This window comes from Crotalus tigris, unplaced genomic scaffold (assembly GCF_016545835.1).
Source record: "Crotalus tigris isolate CLP2741 ecotype Arizona unplaced genomic scaffold, ASM1654583v1 scf7180000017933.3771270, whole genome shotgun sequence".
NCBI classification, from domain to species: domain Eukaryota; kingdom Metazoa; phylum Chordata; class Lepidosauria; order Squamata; family Viperidae; genus Crotalus; species Crotalus tigris.
In genome coordinates this window covers 2,615,299-2,636,655 of record NW_024096726.1, presented here as the reverse complement: position 1 = coordinate 2,636,655, position 21,357 = coordinate 2,615,299, and the positions used below count along the sequence as shown (strand labels likewise).

The 21,357-nt window shown below is 34.3% G+C and overlaps 1 protein-coding gene across 5 annotated transcripts in view; it reads right to left on the bottom strand.

The window, feature by feature from the left end:
* Positions 1-259: 259 nt before the first annotated feature.
* Positions 260-21,357, bottom strand: part of OTOG (otogelin) — a 114,941-nt gene continuing 93,843 nt past the window's right edge. Inside the window, exons 41-56 of one of the 5 annotated variants that reach the window (XM_039344644.1) lie at positions 17,851-18,071; positions 17,270-17,504; positions 16,591-16,785; positions 15,228-15,440; positions 14,187-14,291; positions 12,251-12,361; positions 11,589-11,690; positions 11,151-11,249; positions 9,886-9,926; positions 8,698-8,773; positions 8,105-8,283; positions 7,439-7,543; positions 5,739-5,858; positions 5,413-5,458; positions 2,999-3,078; positions 260-2,892 (exon numbers count right to left, since the gene is read on the bottom strand). In XM_039344644.1, coding sequence (XP_039200578.1) covers positions 2,692-2,892; positions 2,999-3,078; positions 5,413-5,458; positions 5,739-5,858; positions 7,439-7,543; positions 8,105-8,283; positions 8,698-8,773; positions 9,886-9,926; positions 11,151-11,249; positions 11,589-11,690; positions 12,251-12,361; positions 14,187-14,291; positions 15,228-15,440; positions 16,591-16,785; positions 17,270-17,504; positions 17,851-18,071 — 2,129 coding nt within the window. In that variant the 3' untranslated portion in view covers positions 260-2,691. Of the gene's footprint in view, positions 2,893-2,998; positions 3,079-5,412; positions 5,459-5,738; positions 5,859-7,438; positions 7,544-8,104; positions 8,284-8,697; positions 8,774-9,885; positions 9,927-11,150; positions 11,250-11,588; positions 11,691-12,250; positions 12,362-14,186; positions 14,292-15,227; positions 15,441-16,590; positions 16,786-17,269; positions 17,505-17,850; positions 18,072-21,357 lie in introns of those variants that run through there. The other 4 variants (XM_039344646.1, XM_039344645.1, XR_005556860.1 and 1 more) reach the window with 4 other exon arrangements.

Here is a 21,357-nt window from a genome sequence, read left to right as displayed (position 1 = left end):
TTTGTAGCCAACTATTTTTAAACATTTTTTGTGATGTCCAATAAACATGAAAGATATTTTGTTGAATGAATTTCATCTTTAGAACACATTAATTCAGTGATTAATACATAATCTCTGAAAGTCAGAGATCCTGGAATAAAATTGCCTGCCTCTTGACTTTTTTAGGAACAATTTATTCACCTGCATTAGATTTAAAGAAAAGTGACACACTTTTAATTCGTTTTTTTAATGTGATTTTTAAAACCAACATTGGATTGTTATATTTTATAATATGCTGTTAAGGGTTATTAAATATGATATAAATGAAATAAAGATATGTACAGCAGAATCGTGATATGTAACACTTTAAAGAATAGCAAGCTAAAAATACAGATCTTCCTAATAAATTAATGGTTATCATGCAACATACATAAAAAGCAAATGGTGTAAACTTTCCAAAATCTTTGAATTTAATTCTAAGAAACGATGAGTGGTCAGAATCCATTTGTATCACTAGAATGTTTAAGTTAATGAAGGGACATTTTGGTGGATTTCTCAATAGACAGAGGCAGCCACACCTTATACCTGAAGCATAAACATTAAATATCATTTTTTTGGTTTTGGTTTTGGTGTCTTCAAGTCAGTCTTCATTTCTGGCAACTTCCTGGAAAAACCTATGAATGTTCTGAAGTGGTTTGCCATTGCGTTCTTCCTAGGGCCGAGAGAAAGTCACAGGTTCAAAAGTCACCCCAACTGGCTTTGTGCCTAAAATGGTACAAGAACTCAAGATTTCTAGCCTGATGCCTTAATCATTACACCAAACTGGCTCTCAACATGTAAATAATACAGAACTTTTGAACCTTTTGTTTTTCGGGAATTTCTTACTTATAAAATACCCCCTACTGCAGAAAAAGGATTCTCTGTTTTAAAACCAGGAGGTAGAATATATTAATAGTATATTACATTAAAACTGGCTGCATAGATAAAAGTTTTCATTGGACTTCTGGTTTATGAGTATTTTGATTAAATAATCTCTGCAAAAGAAAAGTACATTTTTGAAAAACAGAAACTCTTTTTATTGACAATTTGACTACTCTGGGCTCTTTTTAAGTTCTCATTACTTTAGTTGATTATCACACAGCAAATTATGTATTCTCAAGAGTTTCAAAAGTAGTTTAAAATGGAGCATATGGCTGGAGAAAAATGAATCTATCGTGAATAAGAAAATCTGATCTCTTTTTAGGAACTGTGGATCTGCAAAGCTCTGGGTAATGGAACTGTAGATAATAAAAGCTGTTTGTGAATAGTAAAAAGGAAGGGTGAGCAAATCCTTTGAAATTTGTTTCAAAACTCCATAGAAGATTTGGAGCACTATGGAACTCATTCTCTGTAGGAATAACTAAGTTGATGTAAGTAAGAGAGATGGGAATAGATTCACTTGTTGTGTACCTATAATTTTTCTATACTTTCTGTTACGTTATAGACATGCAAAAGGATAGGTGGACATTTGTGCTTGATTAAAGTACATTTTTTTTTCAAAGTTTCATTATCCATGGTTTTGTTATTTGTAATTACTAGACTAGAAAAGAACCCCACAAATAACAGAAATATTATACTTTAGATGGCTAAATATTTATTTTTCAAATATTCTGTTTGTATGACAGAATTATTTTTAATGTGATAAATTGTAATATTTCTTTAAACTGTCCCAATGTTTTAAGAGATATTGACTGCTCTTTGTTATGCTAAATAATTGAAATAGATCACGTACATTTCCTATAAAAATATGTCTTATAACACCATAAACTATTTTTAAGCCATGTTTCCCACCAGAGATCAAGCTTATATATACACTTATCCATGCTGAAAACATTTCCCTGATAAATATGCATATAATTACACGGTTTGCATTATTTTACATGCAACTTCTCTTCTGAAAGTTGGCACAAGGCAAGAACTTACATTTATGAAATTCAAACGGGCCCAGATTTCTCCTCTTTTAGGTTGGAATGTTTTTGTTAGCAATTGATTATGAACTAACAAAGAGGTTTTTTTGTTGATTTTGTTTCAATGAAAAGTACTTTGGAATAAAACATCCCATTTTTACCTGTCAGAGATGTGACGCATCTCACTGTGCATATCTAAATGTGTATGCTTCCTATTTGATTGAATCACCACATCCCATCATCCAAGACGATTATATGCAACTATTTTCTTACCATATAGTTGAATCATACCATTCTTTTAAGTGGATCTAAAGGATTATAATCCTCAATCTATTTTCATATTTAATACAGTCTCTTCATGTGAACAATGCAACATTAATGATAAACTTATGGTAAAGAATGGCAATAATTTCCATCAATAGGGTAATTTGACCCACAGCTATATTTGTCAAGGCATTGTCCATTATCTTTTCACACACTCTACTGTTCACATACTGTAAGTAAACCATTTATACAGTTATATAAGTAGCCAATTATATAGAATATTGAAAAATACTGAACATTCCAGTGAAGCATCATTTTCTTATGGGGATGCATACTAAAAATATATAACATTAACATTAAACATCATCTTTAAAACTATACAGTTCTAGCTATAGATAGTTGCATTGTCAAGTGATGAACTGTTAACATTCTGAATTCATTTTGGGAATAAAATTAATTGCCTCCAAAGCTGTTTAAGAAAAAGACTTCTTTTAGCATTGCTTCATGACCATTGGCAAGAACAGTCTGTGGGTTCCTGAATTGTATAGCTGACCCAGGTTGAGTTACCACTGCAATATAGTTGTACAGTTCGCCTTTGTAGTCCCAGTTCTCTGCAACATTTGCAGAATCTTGCATATGTATTAATGTTATAATTATATATGCTTGCAGAAGGACATTTTCCATCGCAGGAAACAATATTTACCTGGGAATAAATACACAAAAAACTCCAGTAAATAAAATGGGTTAATATGTGCATGACTTCCAAACCTTAACAGAGCTGATGCAAACAGTAATGGTTCAATGCTTACCGGTGTATTACTTCGACAATCATTTTTGCGTATTGTCATTCTAACAGTCACTTTTTTACAGAATTTTCCATCTTCTTTGCCTATAATAATGAATTGTTTGGAAAATATGAACATCCCTATGCATAGCTGTACCCCAAAAGGGGATAAAATATGCTAAGTAAAAATTACGAAATAATTATGAAAAGAAATGAAGTAACTACTGATGCTATTGTATTTATAACTTTTAAATGAGGTATTTTTAAAATAAGGGTTTAAAAAAAGGTTTGCCCAAAACACTAGAGATGCAGTGTCTAGATACTATAAAGATTATGCTTTGTTCTAGTACAATTGCCACCAAGGGGAGTGAAACTTACACAGCTTACCAGATGTCCACTTTCTAAAGTGGCAGAAACATAATCATATGCATTTATTTTAAAATCCTGGGATGTCAACTCAGAGTTCTAACTAAGAATTCAGATTGACAAACATAAGTTAATAGATTTAAACCAAAGTCCTCAAACTATGTAGTATTAATACCTTACTCCAGAATCTGAAATACAGTTCTGATAGTAGTTTAATCTAGGTAAAGTAATACTGTACAACAAAATGGGCATGATAAATATATAAATCAAGATAATGTGTCTATTCAATATTTATAACATTTAACATACATAGTTATGCATATATGCTATTCTGCTGAAATTTACAACATATTTAGCAAATGTAAGGAATTTAATGTAATGTAATAATGTTTAATGTAACATAGGTAAGGAATTTGAGAATTGTGTTTAAATGATTTGATACATATGACCTTGTGAGTCAAGTCTCAATTCAGTTCCACAATTCAACAATGTGATGGAAAAAAGAGCATTGTTACCTAACTGGTCACAGAAAATTAAACAAATGAGATGCAACTGTAGGATTGGGACAATTCAGCTATACAATTTTCTAAATACCTTCTGTTTATCTCACTTCTCTTGAATTGGCTGTCTGTTTTAAATACAGTAAGCAGTTTTCAATCAGGATAAGCTGTAAGATTGGCATAGCAGGAAAGGCGTTTCCTATCCCCAACATGTGTAACTAACATAATTTGATTAATTAAATTCAGTGCAATATGTAGCATAGGACTGTAGTTTCATCTGCCTGAATGATAACAAAGCCATAATTGAGGGGTCCTTGGTGCTCTCTGAGCTTGTTTTTTTGCAGATCTTTCATTACTCAAACTAGGTAACATCATCAGTGCTAGTCTAAAGCATTATTAGCACTGATAATGTTACCTAGTTTGGGTAATGAAACATCTGCAACAAAAGAAGCAAATTCAGAGAGCACCAAGGACCCCTCATGTCAACTCTGAGCTACAAATATTCTCCTTTATTAAAGCCATAATTATGTTTGTAAATGGCTCCATATTTGGCTTCCCTGGATGGCTGAATCCTGCATTTTCATATCATATTTAGTATGTTTAACTACAGATTTGCATGTTCTTCATTTTTGTCCTATTGCCAGATTGTTATATTTAATCCTTCTGTATCATAACAAAATAAATGAGAATATTCAGATATTTATTGAGGATATAACATTGGATAGAGAAACATGCCATGCTCCCTGCAGAAGTGTTATTTGAATAGCAAGCTTTAATAAGCAAAAAAATATTTTTCTATGTTCTACAGCAGTGTTGAAATTATTCAGCTAAGCAAATAATAAATAAATCGTGCAGCAAATGAAACGTTATGCAAATGCTTACTGCCAACAGTACATTGTTGGCTAACAACAATGCACTGCCCATACAGTGCAAAATGAAAAGATGTGAGCAAATCTGAAGAATGAGCAGTTAGTACTACAATGCAGCTCTTTTGTGACGGGAGGGGCATTATGCTTCTAGGAGGGAGTACATTGTTGGAAATCAACAATGGCTCTGTTTGGTTCATTCCTACTGATTTCCAAGAAAATGTACCTGTACACTTAAGGCTAGGTGTAGGTGTAATTGGGCTAACAGGGAATGGGAGCAAAAATGATACTCCAGAACCTAAGGACATTACAAATTGAACATATTATACATGATGAATAGATGCCCCAAATCAATATTCAGCATTTTATCTTTACTTATGCTATCAACAGTAGCCTCTCAACTGGATTGTTTATGAGTGATTATGCTGAATAAATATATGCACTAAAATGACAATTTTTAAAAAAGCATTATTAACAAACTATCTAGTCATCACTAGTGACTTACTACTTTTTATTACAGATACACTTTGTTTCATCCTAGCTTCAGGTAACCAGAAAAGTTACCTTCGAAGACTGGAATCTGTTTATGAGCATGTAACCAATAATATTTTTGAATTTTGTATTGAATTTTGCTATTGCTGATAATCAATGTTTAAAATTTCTTCCCTTTCATGCCCCCAAATACTGACGCTTCAGTAGCAACTTACATGTCTTGCAGCATCCTTCAAGGAATGGGACAATGTATCCTCCAATCTAAATATATACAAAAACAAAAGTCAGATGCACTGTAAAATTCTTCGTTATAATTCTAATTGTATATGAAAAACATAATTAGCCGCTATTATGAAACCTAAACTAATACAGATAGAAGTGCTATATAGCTGTAGATGTAAGTGTCAGGAGAAATAATGCTTTCCATGGGAAAACTAATCTATATTTTGGTGTCCAGCTATAAATATTTGGTGATGTATCTGCATACAATAATTTTATGGTCCCCATAAAATCATATAAAAAAATATGTTGAAGCACTAACCTTCACACATTCTGTTTCATTAAAAGGTGGACAGCTGATGGGTGATGTAATTAGAACTGATCCAACTGATGTATTTATGCAATCATATTTGAGACAGTTTAAGGTCCAACTTGACCCAGGCTACAAAATATTTAAAAAACATTATCAGAAATACAAAAGCACCATGGTATTATGCAGAAAGTTAGAAAAACTGGAGCAAATACCAAAAGCTCTATTATGCTATTACCCTTTTTCTTAATCTACACTGCTATGTATGTTTGGGGCCTCTTTGAGAAATTTTTTTTTGTAGCTGTATGCAGTAATTATATTAAACCTTAGCAAATCCTTCCACCATTGAATAGGGTTGATATAATGTTCACAACAATGTAGGCCCATGTGAAGAGTGAATCAGTACCAAAGAACAGTGCCATAGAATAATCGTTATTCTTGGATAGCAAATTAGACTTAGTGTTTACCATACTGTATACATAACTTTCACTATGAAGAAATGCCACCATGAAGAATTATGTTAGCTCACCACCAAGATCAGCATTTCCTTGTGTTCTGTGAGCTATAAGTTGATCAAAGTAATGCTCACTAGGATTTGAAGTATTTGGGAGTTATGCACAGTTGGGTCTTTTGTAATAGGTTATAGAATGGCTATGGTCAGGTATTAAACATACTCAGGATTCGTGACTTTAAATCTATCATGCTATTAAATATATCATATAGTTAAGTATGCACAACTTTGTATTTCCAGAAAACCATCTGATTTCAGATCACTGTGATTAGTGAAAAGAGAATTGCCAGCCAAGATAAGAGTAGTATTTGGAATTGCAAATGAAATTCAGGATTTGACTTAGTTAATCAATGAACACCTTTTACAGAGCCTCCCAAAACATCTCAAATAAACCAAAAGTCCCAGCAGCCCAGGAAGAAAAAACAGGAGTCACCTACAACATACCATATAAAGACTGCAATAGTCACTACGTAGGATAAACAGACAGAAGACTGACATACTACACTAGGGGTGTCAAACTGCTAGCCCACAGGCTGGATGTGTCATGTGGAAGCCATGCCCACCCCATTGCCAGCAATGGCAAAAGTGGCCCAATACGTTGCGCGACGTCACGTGACGTTGTGAGTTTGACATGTCTGTACTACACTGATGAACACTAACTAGAAGTCAGAAGACATGATGAAAACTCCTTAATTTCACAACACAGACTTAACCATAGTTTCATCCGGGAAACTCTGACCATCTTAGACCAAGCCAAGTCCAAAAATGCTAGAGAAGTCTTGGAAGCCTGGCACTCTGACAAATTGGCCATCAACAGACACATAGACATAAACAACAACTACAAACCATTCAAAAGAGACAATCAACAAGCCCAAAAAGGAACAAAAAGACCAAAACCCCTCCTCACCAACAATCAACACCCAGAGATTAACACCAAGATTAATATTAACAATCAAGAAGCAAACAATGCCCCAGTTAAGGAACTGCCAAACAAGCTAACAGTCAACAACCCAATCAAAGAACTACCAATACCACTCCAAAAACAATGACAGGGCAAGACACTAGAATATAAAATGGGAGCAAATCCAACTCCCTACTTGCACTAATGATGTTTCTCGTTTGGGTAATGAAATGTCTGCAAGAAATCAACCAAACTCAGACAGCACCAAGGACCTCTCACACATTCTTAAAAAAAATGTACCTTAAAGTATGAAATTGTTCCATTGGTGAATGTGTGAACACAAGACACATTCTTGCATTTTCCACAGCAAGTTGTTAGATCCTTTGGACGTTCATATACTTGATGCTGAAAAGGATAAGGATAAAATATTGAGTATAGTTTACAATAAAGCAAATAGCAAAATTACAAGAATAAAAATCCCACAACGATACTATAATTATTCCGTATTGTATTCACTATACGTTTATGGAAAGTATATAAGAAACTGAAACTATCCAAAACTTTCCAAAGGGGAGCTTTACAAAATGTCTTGGTATGAGCAAATGAGCTGTCCTCAAAGCATTAAAGCCCCAGTCCTCCCTGAAAGGCTTTCCCAGCTCTCTGAAAATGTATGTGCACAGAGACACTTTGCTTCACTGGAAACTTCACTGGGATTGTTTATTTATTTATTTTTAAACTACTGTGTACTTCAATGGTTACATTGACTTGGGCTTAGATTATCTAGGTTTACTGGTGCTTAAAACCAAAATTCATTGGTCTTTCTGTATGAGCAGTTTGAATTGAAAGGGCAACTACTGCTTTACTTCACTTCTCCCATCACAACAGATTAGAAAATGTGAATAATGTCCCCTCTTTCTTTTTTTAACTTCTCAGTGAAAACTTATAGTTTAATTCTGAACTTCTTACAGATTTGCACCTTGCTGCACAATCAATAATGGAGGTATTCATCCGATAGAACTTGGTAACAGGGTCAAGTATATTTGTGCAGTATGAAGTGTGACAAATACCACCAGATGAGTGTTCAACAATGGATTGTCCTGGAAGCAGAACGCCTCTTTCATTGTTCAGACATACTTTGTCTTTTGCTAGAAAAATGTCAATAAATACAAAAGACATTATGTAAAATTGTTCATGTACTTGAAATATCATTGCTATTTCAAGCAAAGAAAGTGAGACAAGCAACATGCTTAAATATTCATAAACATCACTGATGAAAGAAAATGAATACACTAATATTTACTCATAACTTTCTCCTGACTTCTATCAATAGAATCCTACCGCAGCCATAAAACAATGGAGCAAGTCACAATGGAGCTAACTATTTTCAAGTCTTTTCAAGTTATAGGGAAGTAGCATCTGCTTATAAAAACTCCTTTATTTTAACATGATTTTTTAATATGAATTATATATTATGCTGCCTTAAAATGCCTGGTTCATAAATAAAAATTATTCATACTGGCATAAATTAGAGCTTTCAAAAGAAAAATGGGTTTACTTACAACATTTATATTTAGTGCAGTGACAAACATTTTCTGTGCTGTTCTGGAATTTTTCATCCAAGACCATTTTCTCTCCCTGTTCACATCAGAAAAATATCAATATTTAACAAAAATTGAACAATTTACTTGTTGAAGCGTTGATTTAGTGTGCCTATCCCTTCCCCTGGTCTAACCTTTTTTGTTTGTTACCCCTTGTCATATCCTTATTGACCCTATTTTTTCTTTACCCTCATAAAATTTAATAAAATATATTTAAAAAAGAAAAAAGAAAAATATCAATATTATCCCACATATATTGTTCTTCAATATCAGTGTTTCTTACTAAAAGTATACTTTACACATACATATATCCAGAAGGAAATCTGAGTCCTAGATGTCTTATATAAATCACTAATTTTGAGATTCTAGGACATGTAACTTGAATTACACATTCACTAATTAATTCTGCACTTATTTAACAAAAGTCAATGCTGATGAGACCCATAGAACTTACTCCTATTGAACCTACTGAGTCAGCATGTCCAAAGAGTCTCAAGGAGTCCCAAATATACATGTTGTTATATGCATGTCAGATTAATAAGCAACCTCTCTTTTCAATTTGTTGAGTTCTACCAAGAGTATTTTAATTAACATATAAAACCCTCATGTACCGGAATGGGTGCTACAATGAGCATTAATTTGCAATATGTATTTGTTTTATTAAACAGGTACTATAATTACAACAATTGATGAAACATAAATAAACCACCAATTCTTGTTGAGTGTTCTGCTTATTTTTATATATAAATATTGGTGAATTCAAAAGATCTTAGTATACTCCAGGGATGTCAAACTTCGGCCCGCGGGCCGGATGCATCATCCCAAAACTGTGCCCACATTGCCAGAAATGGAGAAAAAGCTCCGATACATCGCGCGACATCATGTGACATCGCGAGTTTGACATGCCTGGTATACTCTAAATTCTAAAAAACAACGACGATAGATAGATAGATAGATAGATAGATAGATAGATAGATAGATAGATAGATAGATAGATAGATAACCTTGTCATTTTTTACTGTGGGCACACTGGCACACATTAAAAATGAAATTCTGTTGCCTGCTCTCATAAATGTACATATACATAACATATATATAAACAACAATAGATTGCAGATACTTTAGGCACATTTCAGTAAAATTTCTTACCAGTTTACACTGAGGCTTTGGAATTGTATTACATGCACACTCTAAAATAATAAATTGAAGAAGGGAAAATCAGTCCCTTTGAATACAGCAAAACATTCATCAAATGCATTTTTCAAAATTATATTGTTCGAACAATATAACCAACATTGCACTAAAAATTGTGACACTGTAAATATTTTGAAGATTCAATATAGTATAAACTTTCAAGGAAGAAAGACCACTTCACCCAATGGGTTAATGTTTGTAAGTACTGTAACAATGATTTTGTTAACGTAACCCTACAATAAGGATAGAGCAACCACTTCTTGTCTCCACTACCTCACAAGGCAAACATCAGTCTTGCAAGTCTGAAAATGCACTTCTTCTGCTTCACCTTTACAAGTCCAAGAAACTTAGGAGGCTTCCTTCTGAGACGTTTGCCATACCTTCATTCTTTCTGTGGGCCCAGCTTTCTCTTATTTGACCATCGCATAGTCTGTGGCATTTAATCTTGTCTCCCAAGGTCATTTGTACTTACAGGTGGCACCCACCCTTTGGTATATTATCCTCCCCGACCCTCAGATTAGATTGATCTGGCCCCTGTCAGTCTTTTATAAGATCTTGAAAATTTGGTTTTGTGCCTGAGATGAGCAACTATATAAACTGAATAAATACATTTCATAATTCAATATTTATTCAGTGTATGTAAACAATTTTCTAATCATTCAACAGAATTTTCATGTCTACCTTGTCTATGTTTATCCTGACTACAACTCCATTCATTGCAAAGGATGATTTTGCACAATAGTAACATTGGTTGTAGATCAAAGCACAATAACGATAATTTATAAGCCATGGTGGTGCAGTGGTTAGAATGAAGTATTGTAGGCTAACTCTGCCCACAGCCAGGAATTCGATCCTGACGGGCTCAAGGTTGACTCAGCCTTCCATCCCTCTGAGCTTGGTAAAATGAGGGTCCAGATTGTTGAGGGCAATAGGCTAATGTTATAAACTGTCCAGAGAGTGCTGTAAAGCTCTACAGGGTGCAATATATATGGCTATTGCTATTTTACAAAGAATTTAATTATAAGTTGTATAATTTTGGAAACTAAAGAAAACTTTCTAGGCAATAAAACAACTCTAAAAACTATTCAGTATCAACCTACCACATTTCTAGATTGTTCTGAACTATAGTTATAATTTTAATCCAACACCATTGACTCTGTATTTTCAAAACAAATTGCTGTTAATTGCTTGAAGATAAATAAAGAAAAAAACATAATTACCACATCTACGATATGGACAACATTTTTCTGGACTCCAAACTTCTATCAAGGACATTCCTAACATACATTTAAATTCAGGACAACGAAAGGTTTCACAGACTGCAAGTTAAAAATAGAAGACATGTGGTTTTTATCCTCATATTCTTGAAATGGAAGAATTTCATTTGAATGAAAAATACTCAAGATGATACTTACTAATCAAATATAAATAAAAATGTTTAAATTGTGTGTTTAATGTCTCAGTCTTAACTATTTACTGATGTACATCTTAATGTATATATATAGATTATATTAATACTAATATATTAACCTTCTATCTTTCTTGCATAACTGAAAATGAATGCAGATTAATAAAAAAGTTTAATTCATGACAAATCTGTAAATTTATCAGAACAATCACCGCAAAATAATTAAGATAACCTCTGAGAACAAACTCACCACACTGATAATCAGGGCAACATCTGTCAGTAGTATTGCCATCCACAGTGAGCCTTTCTCCTTCTTGACACATGGGAATTTGATCAGAACAAATGCTACAGGCTAAAAGAGAAATATATAATTTATCTGAAAATAAGGTCAGCTATTTTTTATTATTCAGTTTTCTATAATTGCATACAGTTTTGTGAACTACATGTTATTTCCTTTTAACCACAGTCTACAACAAATAAAAACACAATTTCATTTTTAATGTGTCCCAGTAAAAAATGGCAATAAAGGCTATCTTATCTTATCTTATCTTATCCTATCCTATCCTATCCTATCTTATCTTATCTTATCTTATCTTATCTTATCTTTTATGCAAGCTGGTTGATACAAATTTTACTACAAGAAGGAGGGAGGTACAAGCTCTTATTCAGTTAAACTTTCTCTTCTCCTTCTCCTTTTAAAGAAACTTCCCCTTCACTCTCATTACTAACTAGATTTCAAATTACCTCCACCTGAAATTTAAAATGGCCCTGAGTCACCAAATGTTTCTTTGAAGCAATATGGATACAGGAATGTATGATATGAAGCATGAAACAACAAGTATTGTTGATCTAAGATACTATTCTTATATCTTTGAGGCCTTAAAGTATAAGTAAGAATTAAATCTGACATACAACAAATATAAGAGAAGCAGCAGGTGCCTTCCACATGGGCAGCAACCAAAGTTTGATCTGATCGACAATGGGGAATTGGTTCCATAGATTTACATTTTTCTGGATCACATTCTGAAATAAGCAGAGCATAAACAAGCCAAATGAAGTAAAATAAAACTTGGAGTGTTCATTTGTATTGCTGTACTATTATTAATTTCTAGAATAATATCTAGTACAGGTAGTCTTCGACTTACAACAGTTCATTTAGTGACCATTCAAAGTTACAACGGCACTGAAAAAAAGTGACTTAGGACCATTTTTCACACTTATGACTGTTGCATATGATTTAAATATGACCGTCATATGATTTAAATTCGAATGTTTGACAACTGAGTCATATTTATGATGGTTGCAGTGTCCCAGAGCCATGCAATCCCCTTTTGCAATCTTCTGACAAGGAAAGTCAATGGGGAAACCAGATACACTTAACAACCATGTTACTAATTTAAGAACTGCAGTGATTCATTTAACAAATGGGGTGCGAAAAGTTGTAAAGCTCATTTAACAAATTTCTCACTTAGCAACATAAAATTTGGGCTTAATTGTAGTCATAAGTTAACAACTAATTGTATACGCAGGGTTGCCATTTTATTTTTTTTAATAATAAGAATTGTTGTTAGAGCCCCTGACCAGGACTGCCACCCTTGCATCTTGGTTCATCTTCCTATTATTGCTACATAGCACTTCCTGGAGAAAGAAACTATCTTATCCAGGGTCCTCCCCCTTAAGATTGGTTTGGCTGTTGAGAGAGGGGTGGTCCCATAAACTGGAGAGGAGGAGGAATAATAATGATGGTGATGGAATAAAACATTGAATTCTGCCAAAAATACAAACAATACAGTATCTCAAACTGAAAGCGATGGGAAAACCAGATGACAGATCTGATGGTCCATATTTGAGTTCAGATAACATATAATAGCTTTTAACTAGACAAAAGACAATTAAAAATTACCAGAGGCCAATTTCCAAATGACGGGATTCGTTAAGCAGACTAGTATGCCTTAAAAGAAATAAATCTCAATGCAAATTCTGGCCTAGAATTTCTCCTTTAGAAATTCTGTGAGGAGAAATTGCTCTCAGCTTTCTTTTGCAGATAGCTAATCCTGAAAAATCCTCGACTAACAGAGTTTTCAATTTTTAATAAAAGTTTTAAGAGCATTTCCTCTTTGTTCCCATTGAGACTCAGTCATTTCTGAATTCCAGTTTGGTGAGTTCATTCATCTTCAGCCCTAAAACACTGAGCTCTGATCTCACCTGGGCCCTAAACCATTCATTCTCTTCATTGAGACTTATCTACCTAAGAAAGACTTATTCTCAGCTGCCTGGGCCTTCTTTTTGACTCTGATTCATTTCTCACTAGTAGTCCCAGATAAGGTTCTCCCATAATTCCTCCCATGCACAATTCTCTAGTCTGAAATGGTATAGGGCTGGGGTCCCCAACCCCCGGTCCGTGGACTGCTACCGGGCTGCGGCATGCCAGCAACTGGTCCGCATAAACAAGCAAAGCCCCATCCATGGGATGCAAACAGCACACAATACCACGCACCCTCCGGTCCGCAGAAAAACCTCTCTCAATATAACCAGTCCCTGGTGCCCCAAAGATTGGGGACCTCTGGTATAGGGTTTCCTGCCTGAGCTGGAGATTGGACTACAAGACCTCCAAGGTCCCTTCCAACTCTATTATTCTGTTATTCTTGCAAATTAGCTCTCACAACCATGTGGTTGTTTCCAATCCCTTTTTCCTTATATCAGTAGTCTCTCTTCCAGATGTTCATTTCTCCTTAATCTACTCCTTAGGGATTACTTCCTTTCATATCTGCATTTCTCTGTGTGTGTGTCTTTATGCAAGACAGTAAAGACTGCTTTGAAAATGATTTTTTTAAAATTCAGTACTTACCACATGTATAATTTGGACAGCAAGAGTTATCTTGATAATAGGTCACCAGTTTCTCTAAGACTTTGCATTCAGGAACCAGGGTGTCACAAAGGCTTTGATTGCAAGCTTTATAGATAGGCAAAGAGACCCAAAAAGAATGAAAAAAAATGCTGCTGAGTATAGCTTTAAAAATGTGCCACATTTTGGCACCCGCACTAAATATTGCCACAGAAATATTTTCAATTATAAATTGAAAAAACGTCTCAGTACTCCCATGCCCTGTAAAAGATTCTGGAGCCAAGCAAACAGAAGCAGAATCCAATAGGCAATTAGATTGGACTGGTGCTTATATATATATAAATATAATATATATATATATATAATATATATATATATATATACATACATACATACATACATATAGGTCTCTCAGAAACAAGCTACATAACAAGATTCTTTTAATTCAGGATAGGAACATAATGGGATATCAACTTTCTAATGTTTTGTTGTATGTTTGGTTAGATTCCTATCCTATCTTTCTTCAGAAATGTTAAAGCAGCTTATATATTGCTCTTTCTTTCAATTTGGTTCACAATAACTGAAATGAGAAAGTATAAATTTCTCCAGATTGTTGTTCAAACTTTATTCTGCCTACACTGGTTTCACTGGTAAAATTTCGTTGACCAAATTGAGAAAACATTATAATTGCAACTCTTTAGGTTCTTTAGGTAACCTTCTGAAACATGATTTCCTTGTGCAGTATATTTTCCTGGTAACCTTAGCAACTTTAATGGCAATTAAATAGCTATTTTGACAGGCTGCAAACAATTCCAGATTATCTCATGCATCCGTTATCAACTTTCTTCCTTGTTCTGGATGTCACAGCCTTATAAACGAATGAAAAACAATCTTCAAATTATATACAATCATATACTAATCAAGTCACTTGCCACTAGTGTGGTTTGTTTTTTAAAAAATGCACTTTAAAAACAAAACATCTGCTCTTGTTATTTTTTTCTAAAAGAAAGCCATTCAGATACTGGAATATGCAAGAATACTTACTGCAGACTTTCTGATGACAACAGGACTGATCATCAGGGACAATTAAAGCCACTTCCCCAAAGCGTTGACATCTGACATCATAATTAACAGAGCAGTTGTATTCCACAGCAGCAATGGTATTACTGTCCACACATTTGTGCATGCAGCAATCACTACTGGAACTTTTCCAAATTTCACCTACTGCATGAGGCACTCCAGAATGATCTGTACAGGCTGAATTGTTTAGAAAAACTACACGCATTAACATTTTTCTAAAAATATTTTTGGCTCTGGCATTATTACGTGTCTAATGCTTGCATGAGTGCAAAACCCAAAGTTGTTGGGAATAAGTCAATATACAAATCTACTGTAACTAATAAAAACAGTGACAACCAACAAAGTTCTAGACTAGAATGAACAATGTCAACAAATAAATATGGCCTTCAGCTGCAGCACTACAGAAGTAGGCAGATAATATGCTTCAACTCCTATGTAAACAGTTATAAGGTAAGTCTAATTCATAAGAAACTGAATCATTAGGATGCTTACAGTTGTAATCTCTAGCTTCATCTCTCTGCTTATTGATTTATTTACAGTCGTTGTTATGCCACCTATTATAACTATTGGTTTGTCTCTAGAGTCTATGGAGATTCTCAATCATACAGGCCATGGTTGTCCCAAAGGCACTTTTCCAAAAGGCAATTGGAATTTCTTAGTGTTTTCCTTGAACTGAAGAAGTTTCTTGGATGAGAAGTGAATTTTTTTTCAAGAAAAAAAAACCAAAAAAGTCCAGTTCTCTTTTGGGAAAACACCTTTGGGTTTGTCTCTAATGTCTATTTATAATCCACAAGAGATAAAGTTGGAAGTATTTTCTGAATATGCAGAATATTCCCAATATCCAAATAGACATTACAAAAGAAGAACCTCTGTAGAGTAAGATACTATCCAAAGACAAATAAATAAATAAATAAGAAATAGCTTCTCTCTTTATAAGCACAGTTCACAAACTGAAAGTTGCTTCCATTCCATTCAACAGTTACTGAGCTGGAGGGCAGGGTCAAATGTGTTATCTGTTTGGAGTCTTAAATCTGCTCTCGCAAGAGACCTAAATCCAGCTCCCCTTGAATTCCACTGACTCTTAGCTAATATCAATTTGCCTTAACTGTTAGTAGATGAGATTCTTCTGTATAGGTAGCATGTAATAAATTTGAAGTGCTTTGAACTCAATTCAACTCCTGTTCCTGATTACTTGCACCTGACAGTTACCTATATAGATGACTTGAGATTTTTTGGCTATTATGTTATTTGAATTTCATCACTGCTATCTGGAAAGATGGATTACATATTTCTCATAGACTGCAGAAGAAAAAAGGGCAGTACCTACCACACTTCTCTTCCGGGATGCAGAGAGCAGAATGAATTCTGTGAAGGATGGTTCCTTCTGCACAGGTGCAGCCCTCAGTGAGCACCAAGCAAGAGTCTGAATCTTCTGCTGTGGACTCTGTACTCTGACAAGTGCTTGGGGTGTTGCATGGATGGATACAAGCCTTATAAGAGAAACCTTCTGGACAAGGAAAGGCTAGCAAGACAAGAAATACAGTGTTAATATAGTGTTGCTATTGATATGGGAATCACCAGGTTATGTAACACATGCATTGGCATTAATAAGCAGTGATATTATCCCCTTCTTCAGTTGAAAGTAAAAGGAGTTTTAGAGCTGAAGAATTGGGAATGCTTAATCCTTCATGTGCTCACCATTCATCCCATTAATTTCCCTGCTCAAAGCCTTTTTCCCACAATTCATGGCTAATGTATTTTATCATTTTCTGTGATGTTTTTTATAGTACTTCTGTTTATATAGTTTTATTGTGCTGAAAAAAATCCAGTTATTCCAATATTTACTTGCACTTGCAGTACAAACAGTGCCCAGCGATTAACAACATTTCAAAAAAAAAATACTGACTTTGGACTTGAACTTAAGCTCTAGTATATTATTCAATTTCATAGACTACATTGTCTTATCAACTTCCAGTAATGTATATAGTCTCAATACTAATACTTACAACAGTAACTAGAATTCCTCCATTCTATGCAGATATTAAATTTATTACACATGGCGACATAAGCAGACAGTGCTAAACATGGATCCTGAATATATCCAGTGTCTTGGATCCATAAATCACAAAAAGAAGCTGGAGAAACCTTAACACACATAAAAACATATATTTGGATTAGTAACATAAAAATATATATTTGGTTTGGTAACTGACAGAGTTGAAAACCAGCATCATTAGTAATCTGATGGAAAGCACACAAACACACACACACACAGAGAGAGAGAGAGAGAGGGAGAGGGAGGGAGGGAGAGAGAGAGAGAGAGAGAGAGAGAGAGATTAATTGATTGAGATTCCTGGATTATTGTGAATTATGGATCCCACTTCAAATAGAAATATTCCATTGCATTCAAGCTATGTCAAAACTACCAAAATATTTTTCCTTGAATAACTATATCATTGGCCCTACTGCAATGGTGGGCAACTTCTTATAAACATAATGCAATCTATAGGTTGACTGCTCAGTATTAATATAAAATCAGATTTGTCAACAATCAGAATAATTGAAGTAGAAATCAAAGATAACATACATAAGGATGGCAGCTGCTGAATGTTTGGCTCAACAACATATTTAAGCAAAATGAACAATTCATGGCTGAACAGTTAGCTTCATGGGTTCTTGGTTCTCCAATATACTTCAACGTATTTGGCACCAACCAGCTATCTGTGAAGATAACTGAAGCAGCTGCAGTTCTTACAACTGTATTATTAGGTAACATGAGGTCATTTGTTGAAATTCCATCACAGAAACCTGCAAAAGATAACAGTATTTATTTATTTATTTATTTTATAACGCTTATTATAACCCACTTCAATCTGAAAGGATTCTAAGCAACATAGAGCATAAAAGAAATAAAAGGAAAATTTAGTAATCTTTCCCGCCAATACTGAAGACTTGAGGAAAACTGCTTAATTTTACAGTTGCAGTTAATATCTAGAAAGGACCTACAGCCATTTGTACTAGAATAAGTGGTATTTAAATTTGGTAGTTCTTCCACAAACAGAACTTTAGTCAGCTTTGTGAGGTAGATCAAACAGAAAACATGACCAGATGAGCTAATTCTACTCTATTGTAAAGTAATCATGTGGAACTGGAACAGTATCAGAAACAGAAAATAAGCACCGAAAGCAAAGATAAAATTCCAATATATGTTATTCTACATACCATGTGGTACAGGATAATAGAACTGGCCTCATTGTAATTATCACACCTTGAAAAAGCCTCCAGATGATTTAACCAAACTCATCCAATTCATATGTAAAATCTTCAGTCTATAGCAGTAGCCAATTTCCATGCAGTGTCTAACATGCTCAGATAACTACAACACCTAGCAGACCTTGGTTACTCTCAAAAAATCAAAATAAAGTTGGATCTGATTAGTATTTAGTAAGAGATCATTAAGAAGCATTGGAACTCTATGATAGATCTTGAACGGAATGGCAACCACATCTGTGTTACTGCCAAGAAAACAATAAGGACATGTCCATGAAGTCACAGGAGGGATTTTGACTAAGACTATATAATGTAAAGTACCATTGCACCATTGGAAGAAGTAAAACTTTATGTGGCTATATTTTGAACACTCTGCATTCAAAAAAAACCTGCTACAGTATATATGATAGAAAGTTTTGGACACACTGAAGGATTCTACACATGGCTAATACAATTTCCCTGTGTCAATGGAATTGGAACTGATGAATTCTAACTCCATCTTTACATTGTAACATTTCAAAGATATCTGCCCCCAAACCTCATTTAGTTATATATGTTGTCTCACATTTTGGTTTCGCCAATTCCTAATCATTTGTTTATGAAACTATAGAAAAAAATATGAAATTATTCTAATAATTGATACACACATAGATACATAAATACATATATGCACACTAATATAAACAGATTTTTATACATTTCAATGTTTCTGATATCAACTGAACTGAAAAATTCTAAACAATAAAAGTTTTGAAAGTCTGGGATAATAATACAATTTTTGCCAAGCTCAAAAAAGATGTCAATGTAGATAACAAACAGCCCTCTAAGGCAGGGGTGTCAAACTGCCAGCCCATGGGCTGGATGCATCATAGCAAAACTGCGCCCAGCCCATTGCTGGCAATGGCAAAAAAGTCACGATACGTCATGACACATCACATGACGTTGCGACTTTGACACCCCTGCTCTAAGAAGAGAGCATTTCAAATCAAAAACTCTGTCTTACGTTTCTCAGATATAATCAAAGATAAGTTTAAATATATAATATTAAGGCAAGAATTGACTCCAATCAATAGGTCTTTCTGCTACATAAATTTCTGCATGTTTGTTGCTGAAATATGAGTAGGACTTCAGCATAAATAAAACTCAAGAGACTGTTGAAACATTGTTTTTTCTTGTTTTAAGATCAGTGTTAAACAAAAATAAGAAGCTAGTCAAAGCAACAATTTGAAACCAGAAACCATTTTTTTAACAATGGGCCAAGCATATTTTGAATTGACCACTATCTAGAAAACATATAAAGAGATATTTAGGAAACCCTTAAGATTAGAGTTTGTCTTTTGTCATAATAATACTTTTAACAAGTCTTTTTCCTTTGTCACTAATATTTATTTCAAGTGTTTCTTCCCTATAGCAACATTACTATTTGTAAGATCTGAAACTTCATAGAAGTCTTGCTGCCATAAGTCTTCAGGCAGGTTTGGGAAAATTTTTTGTAAAGGCATCAATTATTGAACCAGACTGATGATAAGTTAGAACACCAGTACCGTAAATGCTGGCATATAAGACGACTTCCGCGAGCGCTGAAATCGGCGCCAAAGACGGGGGTCGTCTTATACGCCGAGTCGTCTTATACGCCAGAAATACTGGTAGTTTCCGGCATATAAGACGACGTTCTAGGAATGCGGCCCGGCTATAAAGACGGGGGTCGTCTTATACGCCGGGTCGCCTTGTACGCCGGCATTTATGGTATTTAGTTTCTTAAAGTTCACCTTCAAGCAGCTGATTGCACTTAATGCTTGTTTGCGGCTGTTGTAAATCAATTTTGGAAAGGGTCATTGAGCAACCCATTATTTAAGGCTGAAGAATAGGGAAGCCTTTCAAACCTTGAAAGCTTAATATGGTCTTGGGAACTGACCTATCAATGCAGGTTTCTTGAAGTGCTTTGCCACTTCTTCCAGGCTTTCTGTCTGATTGACTTTTCAAAAAGGCCCTATCCAGAATTACAGTCTAAGTCTAGGTATGATAAAATGAGTACTACCACTGGCTGGTAGAGCCAAACATGCACATTGGCACAATTACAGCAATAGCACTTAAGACTTATATATCGCTTCACAGTGCTTTACAGCCCTCTCTAAGCGGTTTACAGAGTTAGCATATTGCCCCCAACAATCTGTGTCCTCATTTTACCTACCTCAGAAGGATGGGTCATTATTATAAGAAAGAAATTATACTTAATCACATTTTCCTTTCTGGTCCTCCATCAAGTTAGAAGAGGCCCACTTTTCTAATAGTTTATAGACATGATTAACAAACTATAGATAGGAGAAAATTGAACTTTCAATGTACCTCATAATAAATTGCACATTTATGCCATATACATCTCATAGTGAGGTCCTTCTGTGTTTTGTTTAATGATACATATTGCTTACAATTCAAAAAAAATACTTGTTCCTACATTTAATTTCAATAGCCTATATATTCGTCTTCACCCTTTTCTCAATAGGAGAAATCAGCTCAGATTTCCATTAGCACTTTTCCTGATTTAGATTTAGTGAGGGAGAAGATTATATCATCTATTTTAAATTTATCTCATAATGAACAATCTTATCTTTATGCATTTTCTTCAGTATAGTAGCAAAGATCAGGCCACTCATCTTTCAAATACCTTATATGACTTTATGGAAAGCATAATGTAAAGTACATTTTCTGCTTATTTATTTATTTCACATTACTTCAGCCTCCATACTTCTGTTTCACAAACTCTAAATGTAGAAGAACATTTTCACTGAGCTATAGCTGTCTGTAATACGATCTGAGAGGCATT